The sequence below is a fragment of the Hyperolius riggenbachi genome, chromosome 3 (genome assembly GCF_040937935.1).
Source record: "Hyperolius riggenbachi isolate aHypRig1 chromosome 3, aHypRig1.pri, whole genome shotgun sequence".
In the NCBI taxonomy this organism is placed as follows: Eukaryota; Metazoa; Chordata; class Amphibia; order Anura; family Hyperoliidae; genus Hyperolius; species Hyperolius riggenbachi.
The window spans coordinates 67,108,259-67,132,430 of NC_090648.1; the positions used below are offsets into that span (position 1 = coordinate 67,108,259).

Sequence of the window (24,172 nt, forward strand, 5' to 3'; positions counted from 1 at the left end):
CCTGCAGGCTCTGTGTGCTTTGTTTACTCCGCACTCTCAGCTCTCAGTCAGTTTAAGCTTGACGGTGATGTGGTTTGTGAGGCTGAGTGGGGAGGGAGCTGCCTGTCACATGCTGAGAAACTGAGAATCTCAGACTGGAATGCAGCTAATTCACTATAATAAAAACTTGTAGTATACTGTACGTACACACACACACACACACACACACACACACGCACGCCCAGTGCACACCGAGCGGTTTTTGGAGCGATCCGCCGGCCGCATCCGCTTATAAAAACGCTTGGCTAATGTATTGCAACGGGATGGTGCACACCGGCGGTTTGAGGTTTTTGCCAAGCCGCAAACGCGCCTCCTGCTGCGCGTTTGCGGTTTTCGGAAGCGTTTCGTCCTCAATGTAAAGTATAGGAAAAACGCAAACCGCTCTGAAAAACGCTACTTCAGAGCGGTTTGCCGGGCATTTTTGTTACAGAAGCTGTTCAGTAACAGCTTTTACTGTAACAATATGTGTAATCTGCTACACAAAAACGCACCCAAAACCGCTAGGTATGTTTAGAAAACCTCTCTAAACATGCCTAGAATCGCTCTGAAATCAGCTCCCAAAACCGCTAGCGTATTGCGGATCTGCTAGCGGTTTTGGTGTGCACTGGGACACACACACACACACACACACCACTTCCTGGTTTTAGCGGCCATGTTTTTTGTTTGTAAACACTGCCTAAAACTGGCGATTAAAAGCCAGGAACGCGGCGGAAATGGCAGAGGGATCCAGGAGATCACAATGACTCGATTGTACAGATTCTCTTCAAGAAGCTTGTAGATTTGCTTTTTTAAAGAGACTCTGAAGTCTCATAAAAATCATCATGTTTTTACACTAAAAAATGTCTTAACGAGATAGCCCTAACTAAAACGCTGCATCCCCGCGGCTGAACTCTAACTAAATCCCCCCTAACTATTCCGCCCCCCCCCCCCACACACACACACACACAGAATAAACGTCTGTTTCTTGGTCGTGGATTTTGCTGTCCCGGGAGGTAGAGCTTTCAGCTGCTGCTCTGCCTCCATGCGTGTATCTCCACCTCTCCCCCACCCTCCTCAGTGAAGGAAGACTGAGAGGGGCGGGGAGAGGTGGCGATCCGCGCTGATAGACGCGTGTAGAGGCAGAGCTGCAGCCAAAAACCTCTGCCTCTCACGGAAGCACTCCACACAGTGTGCACCGGGGAGTTTGGGGGGATTTAGTTAGAGTTCAGCTGTGGGGATGCAGCTTTTTGGTTAGGGCAATCGTGTTAGAGATTTTTAATATAAAAACATGATTTTTATGAGACTTCAGAGTCTCTTTAAGTGTACAGGTATTTCTAAAGAAAATGTGGCTTTCCAGTAAGATAGTCCAGAGTCTGTACGTGGTTTTTATTTTTTTCACACCATAAAGCTTGTTGAGGGTTTCCATGCATATCCAGTGTTGTTTTTCATCCTGATAGGTGGACTCGGTGGAGGATGCTGTTAAGGACAAGCTGCACCTGCTCCAGCAGGGCAAGGCAGACAGTGTGAACGAGAAGGACAAGAATGAGCTGAAGAAGAGGAAACTGCTGAATGAAGTGTGAGTGGCAGCAGCATAGAGACGTTCTCCCGCAGGGGCAGGTAGATGGATGAGAGAGAGGAAAGCCTAAGACACGCCTTAATTTTAATCAACCAATGTTACCACCTCCACATGGAGGAGCCGATTGTGTATGTAAGCTCTCATGATACATGGAGGTGGTAAAATTAGCCAATCAAAATTGGATGCATGTACCAGGCTAAAGATCAATTTCAGTTACAGCATATTTACAGTAAGGTATACAGCTTACTGATGCTCCTTTCCCCTTTGTCTGCCTACTATCTCTGTAGACAGTAAAGCCTTTTATACATGTACAATTACTGTTACTTTTCTTTTTTTCTCTTAAAGAGAATCTGTATTGTTAAAATCGCACAAAAGTAAACATACCAGTGCGTTAGGGGACATCTATTACCCTCTGTCACAATTTCGCCGCTCCCCGCCGCATTAAAAGTAGTCAAAAACAGTTTTAAAAAGTTTGTTTATAAACAAACAAAATGGCCACCAAAACAGGAAGTAGATTGATGTACAATATGTCCACACATAGAAAATACATCCATACACAAGCAGGCTGTATACAGCTTTCCTTTTGAATCTCAAAAGATCATTTATGTGTTTACCTTCTGTCCCCTTCTTCTCTCATGCACTGAACATTACAGGCTTCCTGCAGACAGCTCTGCATGTGCCTGTGTTTGTAATTCCTTAGTATGTGTCAGCCAGCTACTTTCACAGCCTAACAGAGGAGGATTTTTATCCAGCTCTCTTCTATCACTGATAAGATAGCAGAGAAGCTGCTGGCTTATGTAAATAAAACACACACTGGAGTGTGCATAGAGGAACAGACCAGCAGGAAGAGTTGGCAGCCTTCCAGACACAGGCCGACAAGTCTGACAGGGGAAAGATACATTGATTTATTACAGAGACCGTGATAGTACAAAGTGCTGCAGTGAGCCAGAACAGATTAGAATAGGTTTAGGAACTTGTAGGATGGTAGAAAAAACGTTGTAATTTTTGCTACAGAGTCACTTTAACCATTTCATGCAAAATAGATGCTTACAAACGTCTTATTTGTGCACCATTAGTGCAAATAGGACGTTTCCTGGCAGTATGATTTATGGATTTTAGGGTTTTTTATGAAAGTTTCAGACGCTAAAACCAGGAAAAAATCATGCCGCCAGAGTCTCGGCAGCAGTCCCTGCTCTCGCTCACCTCTCTGGGATTCAGCGCTGCAATTTTACCTCCTTCCTCCAGGTGGCGCTGTAACTTTGTAGTGAGATCACTGATGGCAATCTCACCAGAGTGATTCAGAGCCTCCGTGGAGAGGAAGTAGAATGGCTGCCTGCGTCAGGATCCCCCGGGAGATGAGTAAAAACGTCCGTTGCGCTCCATTGCTCTGCAATGAGCTCTCAGCGGCTGGCCCGAGCATAGCCAGGGAGGTTAATGTCCATTCTGCCAAAGTGCATGCATGCCCTGAGAGCGGATGTGCGTGCACGCTTCCACTCTTCAGCTTATGGCATGAAATGGTTAATTGAGTAGCAGGCGGCATGGACCTGACGAACAGTGTTAGGCCCCTTTCAGACGGGCATCTGACAAGGCGGTGAATTGGCGGGGTGAATCCACCACCTGTGAGCTGCTTTCTTGCTTGAGCCCCTCGACCGCCCTGTAACACCACCTCGTGTCATTGCTTGACACACGTGCTGTTACTATCGCTGCAATTTGGCTGCATTTACATTGCACCCGAATTTCCCTGGCGGGTGGCAGACAGGTGACTGAACGGCTCGGCAAGTGTGCAGTTCAGCCTCCCGTCTGAAAGAGGTCTTAGGGTCATGGGGGTTGATGCAGAAAAGGCCGGTATCCCTGCACACCAAGTGGCACTTTTACCGGCCTAGTAACGCTAGTTGTGCCGATAGCACAAGAGCGTTATCACAACAATGCATGTAAACAGCATACGTGCGGTATGGCGGTAGTGTAGCACGCGCTACGCTACCCCGTACTACGTGTATGCTGTTTATGCACGTTGCTATGGTAACGCTATCGTGCTATCGGCACGACAAGCGTTACTAGGTTCAGTAGAGGCCGGGAACAGTGCCGCGCAGTGTGCAATGTAACTGGCCTTTTCTCTCCGATCAGCTTTCCTTCAAAGGAAACATGAAGTGAGAGGGAATAGGAAGCTGTGTTCCATGCGGAATAAGGCAATTCCATTCATCGCTACCCATGTCTGAATTTCACTATTACCCAGATCTGAACAACTAAACCGATGTAATCTGCTCTCCACCTGAGTTGTGACTAGAGTTTCCGTATAGCTTCACGGCAACAGGACTCCAAACAGAGTAATAATGGTGTCACGGTTGCAGAGAGGAGCAGTGTTTTCTTGATCTTCGTTTTTTGATACTTATGCGATATGTTGAGAATCCTGATTAATCATTGGTTGCTAGAACGGCTACGGCTGTTATCAGCCAAGTGACTATCCCAATGAATTGAGAACAGAATACCCAAGCAGCTCAGGGCAATCCAGAATTACTAGGAAAGTATAGGGGACTAAAAGAGACCAAAAAAAAGAATGCTTTTGCCATTTGTTGTGGCAAGGCATCCTCACCTGTGTCACATGGGCTGGACCTGTGGCATCGCCATGCTCTGTGTTAAGAGTAACAGAACATGAAATAGTACTGAAGCAGAGCTGGCCTGAAAAGTATTTAGTAAATGTTGAAGCAGTGTCTAAATGTGACACTAGAGGGCGGCATAAATACTACTGACAGACACGATTTCCTCAAGGGGTGCCAGCATTAATCCTTGATGTCTGGGTGTAGCTTCATCAGAAAGTTCAGTGGATTATAGCTATAGCTGGGTGCACAGGTTTATAGATTGAGAGAGTGTGGCCACTACTTTGTTAGTTTTTTGTGTTGCACTCGGTACTGTTTTAGCAGCACTAGTCTACCCTGACATTTCTAAGTCATACTGCATTTTAAATCCAAAAACCTCTTGTGAAATCTCTACTCATGCCAATACTGTATATCAGTATGCATGAGAGCTTACAGCATTTCAGACCAGTAAAATGATAAATAAAGAGACTAATTGTGTTCACACACACAAAAAAGCTGACATTGCCTGTTTAACAGGCACACTTACTTTAAAAACCAGCAAACTCTTGCATGAGCACACAAGGAAAACTTGATTTAAGTGCTCTAATATTATGACTTCAAAACAGCATTGAAGTGGTATGACACTCCAAAACATTAAAGGGACTCTGTAACAAAAATGTCATTGTGTTTTCTACCATCCTACAGGTTCCTAAACCTATTATAATGTGCTCTGGCTTACTGCAGCACTTTATACTATCACCATCTCTGTAATTGATCCGCTTATCTTTCCCCTGTCGGACTTGTCGTCCTGTGTCTGGAAGGCTGCCAACTCTTCAGTGTGATCTGCTATGCATGCCCCCTCTATGCACACTCCCCTGTGTGTGTGTGTGTGTGTTATTTACATTAGCCAGCTTTTCTCTGCTCTCTTATCTTTTACAAGCTGGATAAATCCTCTGTTCACATACTGATGAGTCACATACTGCAGAATTACAGACAACCGGGCAGAGCTGTCTGCAAGAAGAAACAAACAATCAGCTTGTAACTCTTCAGTGAGCTGCAGTGGGAAAGAAACACACAAATGATCTCTTGAGATTCAAAAGGAAGGGTGTATACAGCCTGCTTGTGTATGGATGTATTTTCTATGTGTGGACATGCTGTACATCAACCTACTTCCTGTTTTGGTGGCCATTTAGTTTTTTTACAAACAAACTTTTTAAAACTGTTTTTGACTACTTTTAATGCGGCGGGGAGCGGCGAAATTGTGACAAAGGGTAATAGATGTCCCCTAACACACTGGTATGTTTACTTTTGTGTGATTTTAACAATACAGATTTTCTTTAAGGCCGGTTTTACACCTAAAGAGAAACCGTGACCAAGAATTGAACTTCATCCTAATCAGTAGCTGTAATAAAAAAGTGCTTCGTTTTTACAATAATTATGTATAAATGGTTTAGTCAGTGTTTGCCCATTGTAAAACCTTTCCTCTTCCTGATTTACATTCTGACATTTATCACATGGTGACATTTTTACTGCTGGCAGGTGATGTCAGTGGAAGGAGATGCCAAAAAAAAAAGCAGCATTTGGAAACAGCTATTATTTCCCACAATGCAACAAGGCTCCCACAGTGTGATGCCAGCACCATGGTCCTGACATCACACTGTGGGAGGGGTTTCACCACAATATCAGCCATACAGAGCCCCCCGATGATCCGTTTGTGAAAAGGTAAAGATTTCTAATGGGAAAGGAGGTATCGGCTACAAATTGGGATAAAGTTCAATTCTTGGTTATGGGTTCTCTTTAATAGACTGCCTTTGAGCAGAGACCATAAAACCTTAGATCTACTTTGTAAATGTTTAAACATAAAATAAAATCATGGGTTATCTTAAAAAAAAAGTTTGACTTCCTTGACTTCACTTTGAAAGTTTTTGAGGGAAATGTAATGGTCTTAGTAAAAGTGCTTTGTACACCTACAGCAGGTGACAGTGACTCTCTCAAACAATTACTGTGCTGTAGAGCTGTGTCTCTCCTTTCCCCTGGTCTTCATAATGTGAATGTTTTTCAGGCAAGCGCAATCCTGGTAATTTATTTATCTCTCCTTTTAAATCTTTCAGGACTGTTAAAACTTACTTGGTGACAAAAGGAAGTGGTTTCAGCACCAATATTACCAAACAAGAGACGGATCTCACGCCAGATATGATTGCCAGGTATTTATCTTTCTCTGGGAGATGTTATATGAAGGCTGTATTATAGGAAGAAAAGAGTGTGAAGTAGAACAGCAGTGTTCTCCCCAGAATTTTTTTCCAGCCGGGTGGCATGAAATAGTAGCCGGGTGGCATGAAAAAGTAGCCGGATGGGGCGAGAAGAGAATGCAGGGCAACTGTGCTTACAGCATAGGAGGAAGTGAGCCGATGACAGCCGGGTGGTCACCAAATCTAGCCGGGTGGAGCACCCGGCTAAAAGAGCCTGGGGAGAACACTGAACAGTATGGGCTAACTCGTAAACCACCCTACAGAGTAGCGCCAGGTTGTAATAAAACTCCCTGTACACCAAAATTGATGGTTCTCTGACTCCTATCTGTCACCATGTCTTTTGTAGTGAATTTGGAACAAAAATTGCAAAGGCAGGGAGAAGCCTTCACAAATAAGTCCATCCAGCCTTAGACACCTCCACCAGGGGATTCAAAGCAGGGGTTTTCCAACTGGGAGCCGCAGCACCCTGGTTTGATTAAGCACCTCTCAGGGGTACCTCAGCTTTCATTCCCACCCTTTCTGCATTGCCATCAGGTAATGCGACCACACATTGATATGCATTGTGGCTGCATTACCCACTAGTTAGCCTTTAGACCCGGTAGTTGGACATCAGTGGAATTAGGGTGGAGAGACGGATCAGTGCAGCTTGGCCTGGATAGGTAAGGAAATGTTTGTCCAGTTAATGACAGTATCTTACAATTTGGAATGGGTGCTGAGCGCAGGGCTGTGGAGTCGTTCCAAAAATCCACCGACTCCGACTCCTCAGTTTAGGATTCCACCGACTCCGACTCCACGACTCCGACTCCTCTAATTTGCATATTACAATTTTGTTGATTAAAAGTATGTAACATGAAATTCGTCTCTTAACTGGCAACGCTTAGGAATTTTACAAGACAACTGAAGAGAGAAGGATATGTAGACTACTATATTTATTCCCTTTAGACTAAAACTAGTCCTTGGTAAGAGTACTTGTAAAAGGTACAGACCGAAACAAAGAACATCTATCAGGCCCTAGGCAATGTAAGTGTGGGTACATGTAAGAATGATGTGCAGGTACTCTGCAGGGGAATGAGGAGATTGTAAACAGACAACACCTCTGTGTTCAATGTGCACAGCATTCTCAGTGGATTCCCTGCAGCTCTGTGGGGAGTGCATATGTAGAGTATAGTACTACTGTGTAACAAAGTAAACCTGAGACAGATGAAATTAAAGTTTTATACATACCTGGGGCTTCCTCCAGCCGCCTTCAGGATAATCAGTCCCTCGTTGTACTCCTCCACCACCTGGATCTTCTGCTATGAGTCCAGGTACTTGAGCCAGTCAGGCGTAGTGCGCATGCACACACTCCGCCGCCAGGAGCATACTACACCTGTGCAGCACTATTGCGCAGGTGCAGAATGTTCCTGGCTGTGGGAGCGGCATGCGGCCGGACTGCGCTGACTGGCTGAATTACCAGGACTCATAGCAGAAGATTCGGGTGGTGGAGGACAGCGAGGGACTGATTAGCCTGAAGGGGGCTGGAGGAAGCCCCAGGTATGTATAAAACTTTACTTTTCATCCGTCTCAGTTACCCTTTAATTTGTAGTCGCCAAACCAAATTTTAATAACATATCAAATTATTTGATTTCATCAGCAAAGGGAGTGCGTACATTTGCATAAATCAGCATCAATGCAGAATTATTTCCATCTCGTTGACCATCTCTATTAGGGACACGGCTACACATCAGGCTTTATTCTTACAGCATAGATGTTATTTAGTATATATAAGAGATTCCTGTGTACACATCATATATACAGTCACAATCAGATATGTATATCTGACCTTAAAAATACGGGGACTGCTTTATTGAAGCAGCACAAGTAACTAATTTTGATTGGTTTATTTCATTTTTGTGGACAAAGCACAGCTTTTACTGTATATATACTGTATATATACATTATTTTTAATGACTATTATCTGAGAAATAGAACATTTTATCATATTTTCTATTTTAATTACAGTTACAAATTCATTAGGAGTCGGTGCATTTTTTACCGACTCCGACTCCAGGCACCCAAAATTGCCCGACTCCACGACTCCGACTCCACAGCCCTGGCTGAGGGGATGCTGCATAATTAGAGGGGGTGTTACTAACTGCAGTCCCCATGTGGGGAAATGGGGGAGGGGGGGGTTCAGGCTTTCACTTCTTGCAGGAGGATGCTGCCTAAAAAGCACCACTAGGCATTTCAGTAGTTTTTTGGGGGTTTTTTTGCCGAGGGATGCCTTCAAAAAATTTCAAAACCATCAAGGGTGCCCTCCCCCAACAAAGTATGAGAACCACTGATTCAAAGAGTAACTTTACAAAAGGCAGTAGAAGTCCACCACAATCCATAGGAATGCTGCCACCAGTAGGGGAAAAGTGTTCCTGACACACTGTCTGTAGGGTCACACTGCAAAACTGTAATAGGCAGGGGTGAGCCTGGGGTGCCTGGCACCTGGGTGCAAGATTTTCTCTGGCGCCTATGGGAGTGGTTAAATTAACCGCGCCCAACCACATAACCACACCCATGTCCTGCCTAATCACACCCACACCTTTCACCTCTTTACGCATGCATGTGATACCCCATTCCTACCCCTCTTCCATGGGCTTGCTCCTAGCTGGCTTTGGCTTCCTGCGAGTCTGCTAGTCTCTGGACTGACTCAGGCTGAGAGGCTCTGCGAGTGCGACGCAGTCACACACTGTGTATTTATGGCTGCCTGCGGCCACCCTACTCTCGCTCGCTGACGTCGGCTCCTCCACCCTGCCAAGCCCAAGGTGGGCTGCCTGTATCTTTCCCGTTGTGCCACGCAGCCTGCCAGTGTTGCCACCCTTTCACGTTATTTTTACTGACAAATACCTAAAAATTTACTGACAAAAGATTATTTTTACTGACAAAATTCCCCCACTAAATGCACATAAGAGACAGCTTTTCCCCATGTAAATGCACATAACAAGAGACCGCTTTTCCCCATGTAAATGCACATAACAAGAGACCGCTTTTCACCAGTAAGTGCACATAACAAGAGACCGCTTTTCACCAGCAAATGCACAGAAGAGACAGCTTTTCACCAGCAAATGCACAGAAGAGACAGCTTTTCACCAGCAAATGCACAGAAGAGACAGCTTTTCACCAGCAAATGCACAGAAGAGACAGCTTTTCACCAGCAAATGCACAGAAGACACAGCTTTTCACCAGCAAATGCACAGAAGACACAGCTTTTCACCAGCAAATGCACAGAAGACACAGCTTTTCACCAGCAAATGCACAGAAGACACAGCTTTTCACCAGCAAATGCACAGAGACAGCTTTTCACCAGCAAATGCACATAAGAGACAGATTTTCACCAGTAAATGCACATAATGACAAACAGCCAGTGTCCCCAGAATATATAGCCAGGGGTATATGTCCCCAGTATATGTAGGCAGGGGTATATGTCCCCAGTATATGTAGGCAGGGGTATATGTGCCCAGCATATGTAGCCAGGGGGTATATGTGCCCAGCATATGTAGCCAGGGGGTATATGTGCCCAGCATATGTAGCCAGGGGGTATATGTGCCCAGCATATGTAACCAGGGGGTATATGTGCCCAGCATATGTAGCCAGGGGGTATATGTGCCCAGCATATGTAGTCAGGGGGTATATGTGCCCAGCATATGTAGCCAGGGGGTATTTGTGCTCAGCATATGTAGCCAGGGGGTATATGTGCTCAGCATATGTAGCCAGGGGGTATATGTGCCCATCATATGTAACCAGGGGGTATATGTGCCTAGCATATGTAGCCAGGGGGTATATGTGCCCAGCATATGTAGCCAGGGGGTATATGTGCCCAGCATATGTAGCCAGGGGGTATATGTGCCCAGCATATGTAGCCAGGGGGTATATGTGCCCAGTCTAGGTAGCCAGGGGGTATATGTGCCCAGTCTAGGTAGCCAGGGGGTATATGTGCCCAGTCTAGGTAGCCAGGGTGTATATGTGCCCAGCATATGTAGCCAGGGGGTATATGTGCCTAGCATATGTAGCCAGGGGGTATATGTGCCCAGCATATGTAGCCAGGGGGTATATGTGCCCAGCATATGTAGCCAGGGGGTATATGTGCTCAGCATATGTAGCCAGGGGGTATATGTGCCCAGTCTAGGTAGCCAGGGGGTATATGTGCCCAGTCTAGGTAGCCAGGGGGTATATGTGCCCAGTCTAGGTAGCCAGGGGGTATATGTGCCCAGTCTAGGTAGCCAGGGGGTATATGTGCCCAGTCTAGGTAGCCAGGGGGGTATATGTGCCCAGTCTAGGTAGCCAGGGGGGTATATGTGCCCAGCCTAGGTAGCCAGGGGGGTATATGTGCCCAGTCTAGGTAGCCAGGGGGTATAGGGTCCCCGTTTAGGTAGTTAGTGACAGGAGCGCTCCGCTCCCCTCTAGCCGCCGCCGCTCCCCCCCTCACCTTTCCGCAGCTTCAGACCTCAATCAGCGGGCGACCCGACCAGTGAGAGGGCGCTGGACGCACCCGCTCTATATGCGGAAGTGATGTCACTTCCGCATATCAGTGCGGCGTGCTAGGTCCTAGCGCCCGCCTGATCGAGGTCTGACGCGGCGGTGCCGGCGGCTAGAGGGAGCGAGCAAGCTTCGGCCACAGGGGGAGAGCGGCGGCCGGGCTGCGTCAGTGCAGTGCACCAGGCGTAATGTGAATGAGCCCTTAAGGTGTTTTTTAATATTGTTGTATGACATGGCATATATAGACAGAAATCTGGTCTCTTATTTTGTTTCTTATACTTGTGCATCAATATTTTACCTATTTCCAGCGGCTCCTGGAGGGACAAGAAATTCAAGGCTTATAACTTCAATGCAATGGGAGTCATGCCAGAGTGTGGGCACCTGCACCCCCTGATGAAAGTCCGCACACAGTTCCGACAGATCTTCCTGGAGATGGGGTGAGTAAAGTGAGGACTTAAAGGACAGCTATTGCCAAAAAAACTGTAAATTGTAAAATGCACAAGGAGTTTATTCCTAGGTTGCAGTCACTTAAAGTAGATTGGGAAAATCTGACAGGTTTTGGATTAGTCCATCTCCTCATTGGGGATTCTTGGGTATTTCTTTAGAAAAGGACTTCCTGAACTGCAATTTAAATATGATTTGAATGGAAAACCACAATGTTCATACTTGGAGAGAAACGTTTAAAACTTAGCTTTTACTAAATATGTAATAGAACAACAATTAGCCTCCAATTACACTTATTAGGGCAGTTTGAGACAGTTATGAGACAAAGACGTGGCTATATGAGCTCAAATCCACTATAGCTCTCCCCTCTGAACAGATTAAAGTTGCACTTCTAACACATCACTCCACCACAACCCAATATTTCACTTGGGTTAAAGTTCCTCTTTAAAGCAGAACTGAAAATTAAAAAAAAAAAGTTTTACTTACCTGGGGCTTCTGCCAGCTCCTTGCAGCCGTCCAGTCTTGCGCCGGTGGATTTTGACTACTCTCTGCCTGCCACCTGCACCCACCTCTGCCTGGATTTTGACTACTCTGTCTGCCACCTGCACCCACCTCTGCCTGGATCTTGACTACTCTCTGCCTGCAGCCTGCACCGACCTCTGCCTGGATTTTGACTACTCTGCTTGCCGCCTGCACCGACCTCTGCCTGGATTTTTATTACTCTGCCTGCCGCCTGCACCAACCTCTGCCTGGATTTTGACTACTCTGTCTGCCACCTGCACAGACATCTGCCTGGATTTTTATTACTCTGCCTGCCGCCTGCACCAACCTCTGCCTGGATTTTGACTACTGTCTGCCACCTGCACAGACATCTGCCTGGAATTTTATTACTCTGCCTGCTGCCTGCACCAACCTCTGCCTGGATTTTCACTACTCTGTCTGCCACCTGCACAGACATCTGCCTGGATTTTTATTACTCTGCCTGCCGCCTGCACCAACCTCTGCCTGGATTTTGACTACTGTCTGCCACCTGCACAGACATCTGCCTGGAATTTTATTACTCTGCCTGCTGCCTGCACCGACATCTGCCTGGATTTTGACCACTCTCGGCCTGACTCATTTGTGCAGTTTCACAATTTCTTCAGTTTATTCATACATTTAAGTAATTCAACAATTTTGTGTTCTAGTTAATTCATATGCAGAATGTCTACCTGGCCTTTATTCTGACATATTTTGGTGAGTTATGAATTAAGAATTGGAGGCCTAAAATTCTTGAAAAAAATGTACCTGCAGTGAGGAAGGTGGAAAAATATACTCACCTCAGTAGCTAGAAGCTTCTGGTTAATCCACAACCTTCCCGGATCCCTGTAGAACCCACCGCTCTAGCGCTAGATCCCTCTTCATCTTCTAGTCGCGCTCCCAGCCTTGGACAAGCGCATCTGTAGTGGGCATGCACGTGTAAGGTCTGCACATGTTCAGTAGAACAAAGCTTTTCTCCTCCATGCATGAGCACTGTGTTCTTCTGGGCATGTGTGGACCTTCATTGCACATGCTCAGTCTGGATACACTCAGAAACCTATACATTTCACTTGTTGAACCGGTAAAAAAGGGATCTGTGCTGGAATGGTGGACAGCAGGAGGGTCCAGGAAGCCTCTGTACCATCCAGAGGTTTCCAGCTACTGAGGTAAATATCTAACTTATCACTTCAGGTTTACTATAACGCATAAGCTCCTTAGTGTTGGAAACACATTGATCTGCATGTGCTTTAAATTAAAGTGAACCTGTACCCTTGGACAGAAGGAAAACTTAGAGAAATTCACCCTGTATGTATTTAGAGACTTCCGCCTGTCTAATATCCCCTCATCTGTGACTAATCACAACTGTAATTTGAACTCTAAGCTTTGTCAGCTCAGGAATCTTCTCTGCCTCGGCAGAGCAGCTAATTGGTAAACCTAGGATGTTAATGTCTGCTTCCATGAAAGCAGGAAGTAGAAACAGTGCAGATTTATTGCAGGATTTGTGTCAGCTGTTACAAAGAAATGTTTTTTTTTCCTTAAAGCTCATTATGCTGCTGCTTATCTTTTAGAGCAGAGAGGAAATTCTGAGTGCAGTTTTGCCCGAATGTTAAAGACAGTGAGTAAGAGGACTTGCACTTTAATCTGAAGACTGTCAGTAATAATGACATCTGGCTCCTTTGTATTGTCTGTATCCAGCTTCACAGAAATGCCCACAAATAACTTCATTGAGAGCTCCTTCTGGAATTTCGATGCCTTGTTCCAGCCTCAGCAGCACCCGGCCAGAGATCAGCACGATACCTTCTTCCTGCAGGGTGTGTATTGTGTGCTGCACTGAGCCCGGCTCCTCCCTGTACACTGCCATGTCTCACACTGTCCTGTTATCACAGATCCTGCCCTGTACACTGCCATGTCCTACACTCTCCTGTTATCACAGATCCTGCCCTGTACACTGCCATGTCTCACACTGTCCTGTTATCACAGATCCTGCCCTGTACACTGCCATGTCTCACACTGTCCTGTTATCACAGATCCTGCCCTGTACACTGCCATGTCTCACACTGTCCTGTTATCACAGATCCAGCCCTGTACACTGCCATGTCTCACACTGTCCTGTTATCACAGATCCAGCCCTGTACACTGCCATGTCTCACACTGTCCTGTTATCACAGATCCAGCCCTGTACACTGCCATGTCTCACACTGTCCTGTTATCACAGATCCTGCCCTGTACACTGCCATGTCTCACACTGTCCTGTTATCACAGATCCTGCCCTGTACACTGCCATGTCTCACACTGTCCTGTTATCATAGATCCTGCCCTGTACACTGCCATGTCTCACACTGTCCTGTTATCCCAGATCCAGCCCTGTACACTGCCATGTCTCACACTGTCCTGTTATCACAGATCCTGCCCTGTACACTGCCATGTCTCACACTGTCCTGTTATCACAGATCTAGCCCTGTACACTGCCATGTCTCACACTGTCCTGTTATCACAGATCCTGCCCTGTACACTGCCATGTCTCACACTGTCCTGTTATCACAGATCCTGCCCTGTACACTGCCATGTCTTACACTGTCCTGTTATCACAGATCCTGCCCTGTACACTGCCATGTCTTACACTGTCCTGTTATCACAGATCTAGCCCTGTACACTGCCATGTCTTACACTGTCCTGTTATCACAGATCCTGCCCTGTACACTGCCATGTCTCACACTGTCCTGTTATCACAGATCCTGCCCTGTACACTGCCATGTCTTACACTGTCCTGTTATCACAGATCCTGCCCTGTACACTGCCATGTCTCACACTGTCCTGTTATCACAGATCCAGCCCTGTACACTGCCATGTCTTACACTGTCCTGTTATCACAGATCCTGCAGTGTGCCCTGTACACTGCCATGTCTTACACTGTCCTGTTATCACAGATCCTGCCCTGTACACTGCCATGTCTCACACTGTCCTGTTATCACAGATCCTGCCCTGTACACTGCCATGTCTCACACTGTCCTGTTATCACAGATCCAGCCCTGTACATTGCCATGTCTCACACTGTCCTGTTATCACAGATCCTGCCCTGTACACTGCCATGTCTCACACTGTCCTGTTATCACAGATCCAGCCCTGTACACTGCCATGTCTCACACTGTCCTGTTATCACAGATCCTGCCCTGTACACTGCCATGTCTCACACTGTCCTGTTATCACAGATCCTGCCCTGTACACTGCCATGTCTTACACTGTCCTGTTATCACAGATCCAGCCCTAGCATCAGATTTCCCCATGGATTATCTGGAGCGGGTGAAGAAAGTTCATACTGAAGGAGGATACGGCTCACAAGGGTAAGAGTCCAGCCATTGTCACCTTCCCTGCAAGATCCTTACTTCCTGTGTCTTACCCAGTCTCTTTTTTCCCCTAGCCCTTACCACCTGCCCGTGTCACACCTTGTGGTGGGAGGGACAGACTCCGTTTCATTGTTTCAGTGTGAAACCTGCTGGCCACGAATACTGCTTGGGTAACACGGGGAGTCCAGTGAGGGGAGAGGTTCATCAAGCCTCACAACCGTAACCAAATTATTTGCAGCATCCACATAGGATTCAACCCTCCATGATGTAATATACAGCAAGTTTTTATTTGTACATTAGCAGTGGTACAGCACACACAGCATGTTTCGGTCAGTGGCCCTTTTTCAAGTGCACTTGAGAAAGGGCCTCCTATGTGGATGTTGCAGTTCATTAGGGACAGACTCCATGTCACATAGCTCCTCCTGTCTGCGTCACCCTGTGGGGGGAGGGACAGACTCCATGTCACATACCTCCTCCTGTCTGTGTCGCCCTGTGGAGGGAGGGACAGACCCCATGTCACATAGCTCCTCCTGTCTGTGTCACCCTGTGGAGGGAGGGACAGACTCCATGTCATGTAGCTCCTCCTGACTGTCACCCTGTGGTTGGGAGGGACATACTCCATGTCACATAGCTCCTCCTGTCTGTGTCACCCTGTGGTTGGGAGGGACTGACTCCATGTCACATAACTCCTCCTGGCTGTGTCACCCTGTGGAGGGAGGGATAGACTCTATCACATTATTCCTCCCTATGGTAAGGGAGCAAAATCCATGTAATTTTATCAACCTGTAATGGGAGGGAAAGACTGCATATCAATGGCTCATCCCTCCATTCTGTTTCAGCCTGTGGTGGGAGGGGAAAACTCAGTGCCACATAGCTCCTACCTTCTTTCTGTGTCAGCCTGTGGTGGGAGGGACAGGCTCCATATGACATAGCTTCTCCTGTCTGTGTCATCAGGTAGTGGGAGGGACATACTCCATGTCAATAGCTCCTCCCTCCTTTCTGTGTCAGCCTGCGGTTAGAGTGGCAGACTTCATATCACATAGCTCCTTCCTCTTATCTATGACGGTGTAAAGGGACAGGCTCCATGTGACATAGCTTCTTCTGTCTGTGTCATCAGGTAGTGGGAGGGACATACTCCATGTCAATAGCTCCTCCCTCCTTTCTGTGTCAGCCTGCGGTTAGAGTGGCAGACTTCATATCACATAGCTCCTTCCTCTTATCTATGACGGTGTAAAGGGACAGGCTCCATGCTCCAGCTCCTCCCTCCCTTCTGTGTCACTCTGGGGTGGGAGGGGTAGACTTATGTCAAATAAGTAATTAGTTTCAAAATTAACCAGTGTCTGTATTCCTTATAGTTACAAATATGACTGGAGTATCAATGAGGCCAGGAAGAATATCCTGCGGACGCACACCACAGCGGTCAGCGCACGCATGCTGTATAAACTAGCACAGCAGGTAATCATGGGATGTAGAGATGTGCTGTGGTGATTATGCCCAAGAAGGTGCTAGACTAGAGTGAAAAACATGGTCAGATGGTTCTCATGTCTTTAATCGTGAGAGAAAGGACTGCTTTCCCTCCCATTAGCACCAGGGAAACCTTTTTTACTATGTTCTCCTATTTTTAGCATGCATGCACAGTCTGTATTATAAGGGTGCTGTATTTTGACATGGCATGAATAGCTGCCATCAGATCATCTGGCAAACGCACAGCATTCAGAGAATAATCTTCAGGTGTGTGTGTGTGTGTGTGTGTGTGTGTGTGTGTGTGTGTGTGTGTGTGTCAGAGCTGTAGCAGTGTGTGTGTGTGTCAGAGCTGTAGCAGTGTGTGTGTGTGTCAGAGCTGTAGCAGTGTGTGTGTGTGTCAGAGCTGTAGCAGTGTGTGTGTGTGTGCGTGTGTGTGTGTGTGTCAGAGCTGTAGCAGTGTGTGTGTGTGTCAGAGCTGTAGCAGTGTGTGTGTCAGAGCTGTAGCAGTGTGTGTGTGTGTGTGTGTGTGTGTCAGAGCTGTAGCAGCGTGTGTGTGTGTGTGTCAGAGCTGTAGCAGCGTGTGTGTGTGTGTGTGTCAGAGCTGTAGCAGCGTGTGTGTGTGTGTGTGTGTGTCAGAGCTGTAGCAGCGTGTGTGTGTGTCAGAGCTGTAGCAGCGTGTGTGTGTGTCAGAGCTGTAGCAGCGTGTGTGCGTGCGTGCGTTTAATAGAAAGTTACGTGAACATATCTGTTATGTGATTCTAAAGATTTTTTTAAATAAAGAACTTGATTATTTAAATACTTATGTGCCCAGTTACCGGCTCTACCTATTTATGGTTCAGCTGTTCCTCACTTAGAGTACAGGTATCTGTATTAACTTGTGAAGTGCCCCATCTCCGAGTCTATTGCCAAACCTTTCTCCTGCTTTTCATTTGGTGTTTAACTAGTTCTTTGCTTGAAAATTTGTACATTAGTAATTTTTGTCAGAAAAAATAAGATACAAAATCTATACTGGGCTACAGGAGGAAAATCATAAATGCCTATGTTTTTAAATGGGTAACCATAGTAATGTCACTTGAGGGTGGACTGGCCCATGTACAGTGTTTGTGGCTATATAGCTCAGGTGTTGTGCTCGGTGAATGTTACATAATCCACTTTCTGCCATAATGATCTGACTGTGTACAATGTTTACACTGATGTGCAATTTTTGTCAGAAAAAATAAGATACAAAATCTATACTGGGCTACAGGAGGAAAATCATAAATGCCTATGTTTTTAAATGGGTAACCATAGTAATGTCACTTGAGGGTGGACTGGCCCATGTACAGTGTTTGTGGCTATATAGCTCAGGTGTTGTGCTCGGTGAATGTTACATAATCCACTTTCTGCCATAATGATCTGACTGTGTACAATGTTTACACTGATGTGCATTGTGTATTGCAGAAGGAGTTCACTCCGGTGAAGTATTTCTCCATTGACCGTGTGTTCAGGAACGAGACGCTGGATGCCACCCATTTGGCAGAATTCCACCAGATTGAGGGCGTGGTGGCGGATTACGGGCTGACTCTGGGGGATCTGATGGGTGTTCTGAAGGAGTTCTTCAATAAACTCGGTATGTACAATGCTAAGGTGCAACTCTGCTCAGTCAGTGTAGAGATTAGTATCAGGGAGTGCTGAAGCCCAAATCCTGGCCGAAACAAACTTGGAATATGAAACGTACATCTGTCACTATATATTATAAAGTACACCTGAAGTGAAAGATAAACAAATGTACCTACAGTCCCAATCCTAAATCGGACTTTCCTTGAATCTCATAGTCTTATGTGTTTTACAGTGTACTGAAGGTAATATGATGAGATACACGTGTATGTACAATGCCAAGCACACAAATTACTTTGCGGAGTTCCTTTTTTTTTCCTTCTTTTTCTGCTTGAGAGAGTTAAATATTCAGGTATGCAAGTGACATTTTATCTCCAGTTGGGACCCCGTGGGGATATAGCGTAATTCTCACTGATAAGGAATTACAGGCAGAAAATTCTTTCTTGGCAGAAAATAGCTTCTGAGTGTTGGGGATAGTTTAAAGAAAAAAAAAAAGTACGTATGTTTTAGTGCTGGGACACGGCAAGACTGTTGCCCTTGAGCAGAAATAAAACATTACATCTAATTTTTTTTTTTTTTTTTACATAAAATAAAACCGTAGGATATCTAAAAAGTCATTTTTTTAGGAGTAGAAGGATAGATACAATTGTATCCCATAAGTATATTTTAACCTCAGATTCACTTTAATCCGTTTCGTACCCAGGGGATCAGAGCCTTTTTTTTTTCTCTTTTATTGGCCCACAGTGATCAGGCAGTCAGGATAAAATCGTCTCCTGACCGATGCACGGAACTCCAATATCTTATTCTATACTCGAGAGCCGCCTGCTATACAGCATCATGCTTTGGCAGCCACAAGTGTGGCGTAGTCTTAACAATCGGCGGTCCCAAGCCAGTTAAGGGTTAGAAATCTAGGTTTTAAGTTTCCCCTGCATTCCCATGCACACAATGATCACTGAATTTTGGTGTGCTACAATGTGCCTGGCAGGATGAAAACTGCAAGCCAGTTCATATTTTTGTCCATTGTGGAGAAATTGGCTGCACACAGACATTAAGACAGAACTGAACATAATGAAGTCAATGCTCTTCCCCCCCCCCCCCCCCCCCCACCTCCCCCCACCAACTTGCAGAGCCTTCTTGTCCCTTTTGTATGATTTGTAATGTCTTATTTTCTTTGTTTTAGGCATCACAAAGCTGCGCTTCAAGCCTGCATACAACCCTTACACTGAGCCCAGTATGGAGGTCTTCAGCTACCATGAAGGTAATGCCTGAAGCCACATTAGACTTTTGACACCCAGATTGTCTATTTTGTTCAGTCTTTTGCCTTTACAAGCACCTCCTTTTTTATTTTCCAACTTAGTTTTTGGCAGTTGCTACTTTATGGGATTACAGTGGGAGGTGTCCTGCTGATCCTCCTTGCCCCCCCCCCAAAAAAAAGTGCTGTTCAAACTCCTCCCCTTGCTGGCTGACTGAACCTGAACCACCTCTTCCATATGGCTGTAAGGGAGAGGTATTAATTTGCATGTTTGCCCACTTTTCTTAGTAGGAGGAATAGTGAGCAGCAGATGGTACTTAGCTGTAAGTACTTAGAGGTACTGTATTCAAAATAACATGATAAAATTGTTTTTTTTCCCTTTACAATATTAATAAATTATTTAGTCAGTGTTTGCCCATTGTAAAATCTTTCCTCCCCTTGATTCATTTCTGAAATGTATCACCAGCAACAATAAGTACTGGCAGGTGATGTCTGCAGAATGTTTGGTTACCTAGAGTTCTAAAGCCAATAAAAAAAATCTGTGGTCTCCCAGATGGTTCTGGGGGTGGGAGGAGAATTCTGCATAATAAACAGCCTAGGCTGTGACATCACTGGGAGGGCGGGGCTACATACCAATATACAGCAATATATAGCTATAGGAAGTGTTTCTGATGCTGAACACAGGAAAAATTACTGTAAAAGTGAGTCTAGAATATTTGACTGCATTCTACTGTATGTCACTACAGGGCCTCTTAAACACCATTTTTGATTAGTTCCACTTATGCATGTGAAGGGTTATTTTAATATAGATTTTATTTGGGTAGGGGTTTCAAGATAAACGGTACCGGAATGCTTTATTAATGGAGGCCCTTTATCGGGTAGCTAAACCTGCCATTAGGTCATGTGTGTGTGGGCTCTTTTACGCTACAGGAGATCGCAATTTTGATGTGATTTTAAAAAGTCCTGCATGTTGTGTTTTTTTTTCTTGTGTTGCTGGCATCCATTTTTCCATTCATTTTTTTCCCCCACACCTTTTTCTCTTATCTAGCTACCAGCAGTGATGTAGCAATAGGGGGTGCAGAGGTTGTGACCGCACTGGGGCCTTTGGGCCAGAGGGGCCCCAAGGGGCCCTCTCTCAACTGCAGTATTAGCTTATTATTGGTCTTGTGTTGGTAATGATCACTTCTAGAGATGCTTTGTATTATAGTAATCATTAACAATCTGGCCGGCTATTTTCACACCATGACATAAATCGGTCATACAGGATTTCAATAATGGTATTATAACATGATTCCAAGGAAGGATATCCCGCTACACCAGATGGCAGAGTAAAAATCCAAGTCTTTATTAAAACATCGTAAGATACACAGGTACAAGCGCACGCGTATCGGAGCTACTGCATGGCTCCTTAATCATAAGGCCCTGTCTCTCTACTACTGGTATTCTAACATCTTGGGAAAAAAAAGACAAAGCAAAAATCATAAAAAAATAAGGAAAAAGAATGCAATATTTTTGACATCTATTCAGCGCCTATTTTCCTGCAGTGTTGCTTGCAGAACAGACTTCCCTCCTGTCATCATAAAGTGTGTGTGCGTGTGCGCGCATGTGTGTCCGTCTGTCCGTGTGTGCGCGCCTGTCCGTGCGTGCGTGCGTACGCACCTTCAGAGTGACAGCTCTGCATTGCAAAGTGTACCTAAGCCGAAGCTCAGGTACGAATTCACATACTTAAGAATCCGGATTCTGAAATCTGGATCCTAATGAAGCTTCCCACAGCATCCTCCGATCCCCTTTTGCCACTCGCGGCCCCTCCAGAGATCACTGACAAGGGCTTATCTGTAACCTAATCGGGACTGCGCTCATTTTCAAGCAAGAGTGCAGCCGTGCCTGAGCAGTAAGCTAGAGCTGTTTCCGTGCTGCTGTGCTTGCTCCGGTGCAACACTGCCAACACTTGTGCCAGACGAGGAGCGCAGCCCTGATCAGCTGGAGGGACCGCAGGCGGCAACGGGGGACCAGACAGAGAGGGAACCAGAGTCCGGGTCTCTTTACTGTGGGGCTAAAATCAGGCCGGCTTTATGCCTATTATTTGCGGTTGGATGCAATGCTCCTTCTGCGTCCCACCACAACAAATGACAATCCTATGACCCTGTGGCAGAGTGCTCCGCCCCCCTCTGTTATGTCACTTGGATTCCCGTCAGTCTGCCCATATGCACCATAATGTACTGTGCTCCGTCATTTACACCACGTGCATTGCCCATAGACAACCATTACCCCAAACACCATGTGTTAAGCTCGGTGCTTGCGGTAACGCGCTGCTGCCCTTGCGTCAGATCGGTTGCTTCCAGTGCCCTGCAAGAGACTGCAATAAGTGTGAAAGTCTCCATAGACTTTAATTGTTTTTTCTGCTCCTTGCAGCAAAATGGGGTAACACAATGCAGGTTTATCCTGCTAGTGTAAAAGGGGCCAAATGCCGTGTGTGCTTGTTGTCGGTCCTAATGCTGAAGAGTGGCCACCAGGATTGAGCTCCACCCCAAGCTGGCATCCAAACCAAGGCTGTGGAGTCAGAGAAATTTTGGGTACCTGGAGTCTGAGTCGGTGGTTTCAATAAACTGAGGAGTCAAATTATTTTTGTACCAAATCCACAGCTCTGATCCAAACGCTGGTTAGGTAACGCTTGCAACACCAGAGCTGAACTTCAAGCAGAGGGCAAGCAATCAGCTGTTCAACAAGACAGATGTCCGCACACTGATTATGTCCTCAAACCACTGCTATTGGTGTTAAAAGCTCATATGATGAAAAAAGAAAATCCCTGGCTGTCACCTGCCGTTTCATGTGTGCGCCGCGCTGCCTTCACTATAGAGCGGAAAGAGATTTTCTTTTTCATCACTGAGTTTTTGGGATGTGCTCGGTGTGCGGACATCTGTTTTCTTGAAGAACTGCTAGAATGAATTTAGTGTGGCTTATCACGTAACATCTGCCTGGCTTTTGGTCACCCTTCCAGCAGATGGTCATTAGTTATGTAAGCACACTACATGTTCACCACATGAATGCGGCAATACTTTCAAGGAAATGTGTGTTAGTTTGTGCGATGCGTGAAATGAGACACTGCTCCTCGATGTAACAAGAATGCTGTTTAGTATACGGTCTTAAGGTGGCCACACATCAATCGACTTAGCGGCCGATCGACCATCTTTTTGATTTATTATAATTGAATTGGATGAAACTCTGTGCCGCCAAGAGTATGTTGGATCGACAATGCTACCAATTTCGTCCCGAAACTGGTCGGATGTATTGGTCGGACATGCTGCAAGATATGGGTGCGCAACGGCAGTGGTGCGCAATATCGGGACAAGCAACGAACACAATGGAACCTCCGAAGGCAGCTTTGTGTCTTATTTTCTCCACCTGGACTAATCCAAAGGCCATAGCAGAGTTTTGCATGAAAGATCTGGTATGAGCTTGCTGCCTCCTTCACCTTCCCCTTCAGGATCTGAATAAATGTAAAAGACAGCCCCAATGACTTTATTTCAGTGTTGCCACCTCTGTTACACCTTATCAGCTGACTAAAAGAAACTGCCCCACTAGAACCTGCCCCGTTTGGGAGGGTGATTAAAGAGATGTGCAACCAGAAAAATCCCGCTGCACCAATTGGTTGGGTGAAATAGAAAATCCTTTTATTGCTCTTTAATCCATCATCAGTGTTACAATAAAAAAGCTCACGCGTATCGGAGCGTTTGCTGAAGTTCAGCTTTAAAACGCTGTGTGGGGTCACTGGGTAGGACCTCATAGGTGGCCGTATCTTCCAGTTGCCGTAATGCTTCTTTTTTGTAGGCAGATGAGTCTAGGACCACCACAGCTCCTTTGTCTGCATTGCGAATGACTATTGCTTTATTATTCTGGAGGGACTGCAGTGCTTCCCGCTCCTGTCGTGTCAAATCGGAAGCTGCGCTGTTGGCTTTAATTCACATGAGATCCTTTTCAACTAAATCTTGGAAGGTGTCAACAATCGGAGTTCTGGCCTGAACGGGATAGAAACGAGGATTGGAGGTGGCCACGGGGCCCAAAGCCGCCCCGGAGGCTGGGCCATCACTCATGCTGGACAAATGGTCCAACATGAGGATGAGAGAGGCCTCCCGAAAGGGAGGGATCTGCCTAACCTCCGGGGCGGGAAAGGGCAGGGGCCCCGGGGACACCCCCGGCCCACCCTCCACACCATCCAAGCCATCTGCCTCCAAAAAATGTTTCCTCACCATTAGATTGCGAACAAATTTGTTCACATCTAACATGGTATTGAAGAGGTCAAAGTGGTATGAGTGTGCATAAGATAAGCCTCTAGAGAGGAGGGAGACTTGGGCTTGGGAGAGTTCGATATTGGATAAATTAATTACATTTGAGGTGGCCAGAGAATGAGTTATCTTCCGTTTCTTTCGACCTGCCCTCCTGGTCCGTCTCCACCCCTCTTTCTGTATCTCCACTTGTTCTTTTTTGGCCGCTGATAATAGGTCGGTTGACCTGGAGGGGTTTCCTGGGTGGTCAGTCCACGCTGGTCCCCCCCCCCCCCCCGTTTGGGGGTGCCAGAGAAGACGGACTGAACCCTTTCTTCCCTGTTATCTGGTGAGTCAGAAGCAGAACCT

The 24,172-nt window shown here is 46.1% G+C and overlaps 1 protein-coding gene across 1 annotated transcript in view; it reads left to right on the top strand.

Annotated features, from left to right (window-relative positions):
• Positions 1-24,172, top strand: part of FARSA (phenylalanyl-tRNA synthetase subunit alpha) — a 45,916-nt gene that overhangs the window by 6,598 nt on the left and 15,146 nt on the right. Inside the window, exons 4-11 of the mRNA XM_068274302.1 lie at positions 1,476-1,594; positions 6,279-6,371; positions 11,231-11,359; positions 13,581-13,696; positions 15,142-15,226; positions 16,585-16,684; positions 18,134-18,302; positions 19,470-19,547. Coding sequence (XP_068130403.1) covers positions 1,476-1,594; positions 6,279-6,371; positions 11,231-11,359; positions 13,581-13,696; positions 15,142-15,226; positions 16,585-16,684; positions 18,134-18,302; positions 19,470-19,547 — 889 coding nt within the window. The remainder of the gene's footprint in view (positions 1-1,475; positions 1,595-6,278; positions 6,372-11,230; positions 11,360-13,580; positions 13,697-15,141; positions 15,227-16,584; positions 16,685-18,133; positions 18,303-19,469; positions 19,548-24,172) is intronic.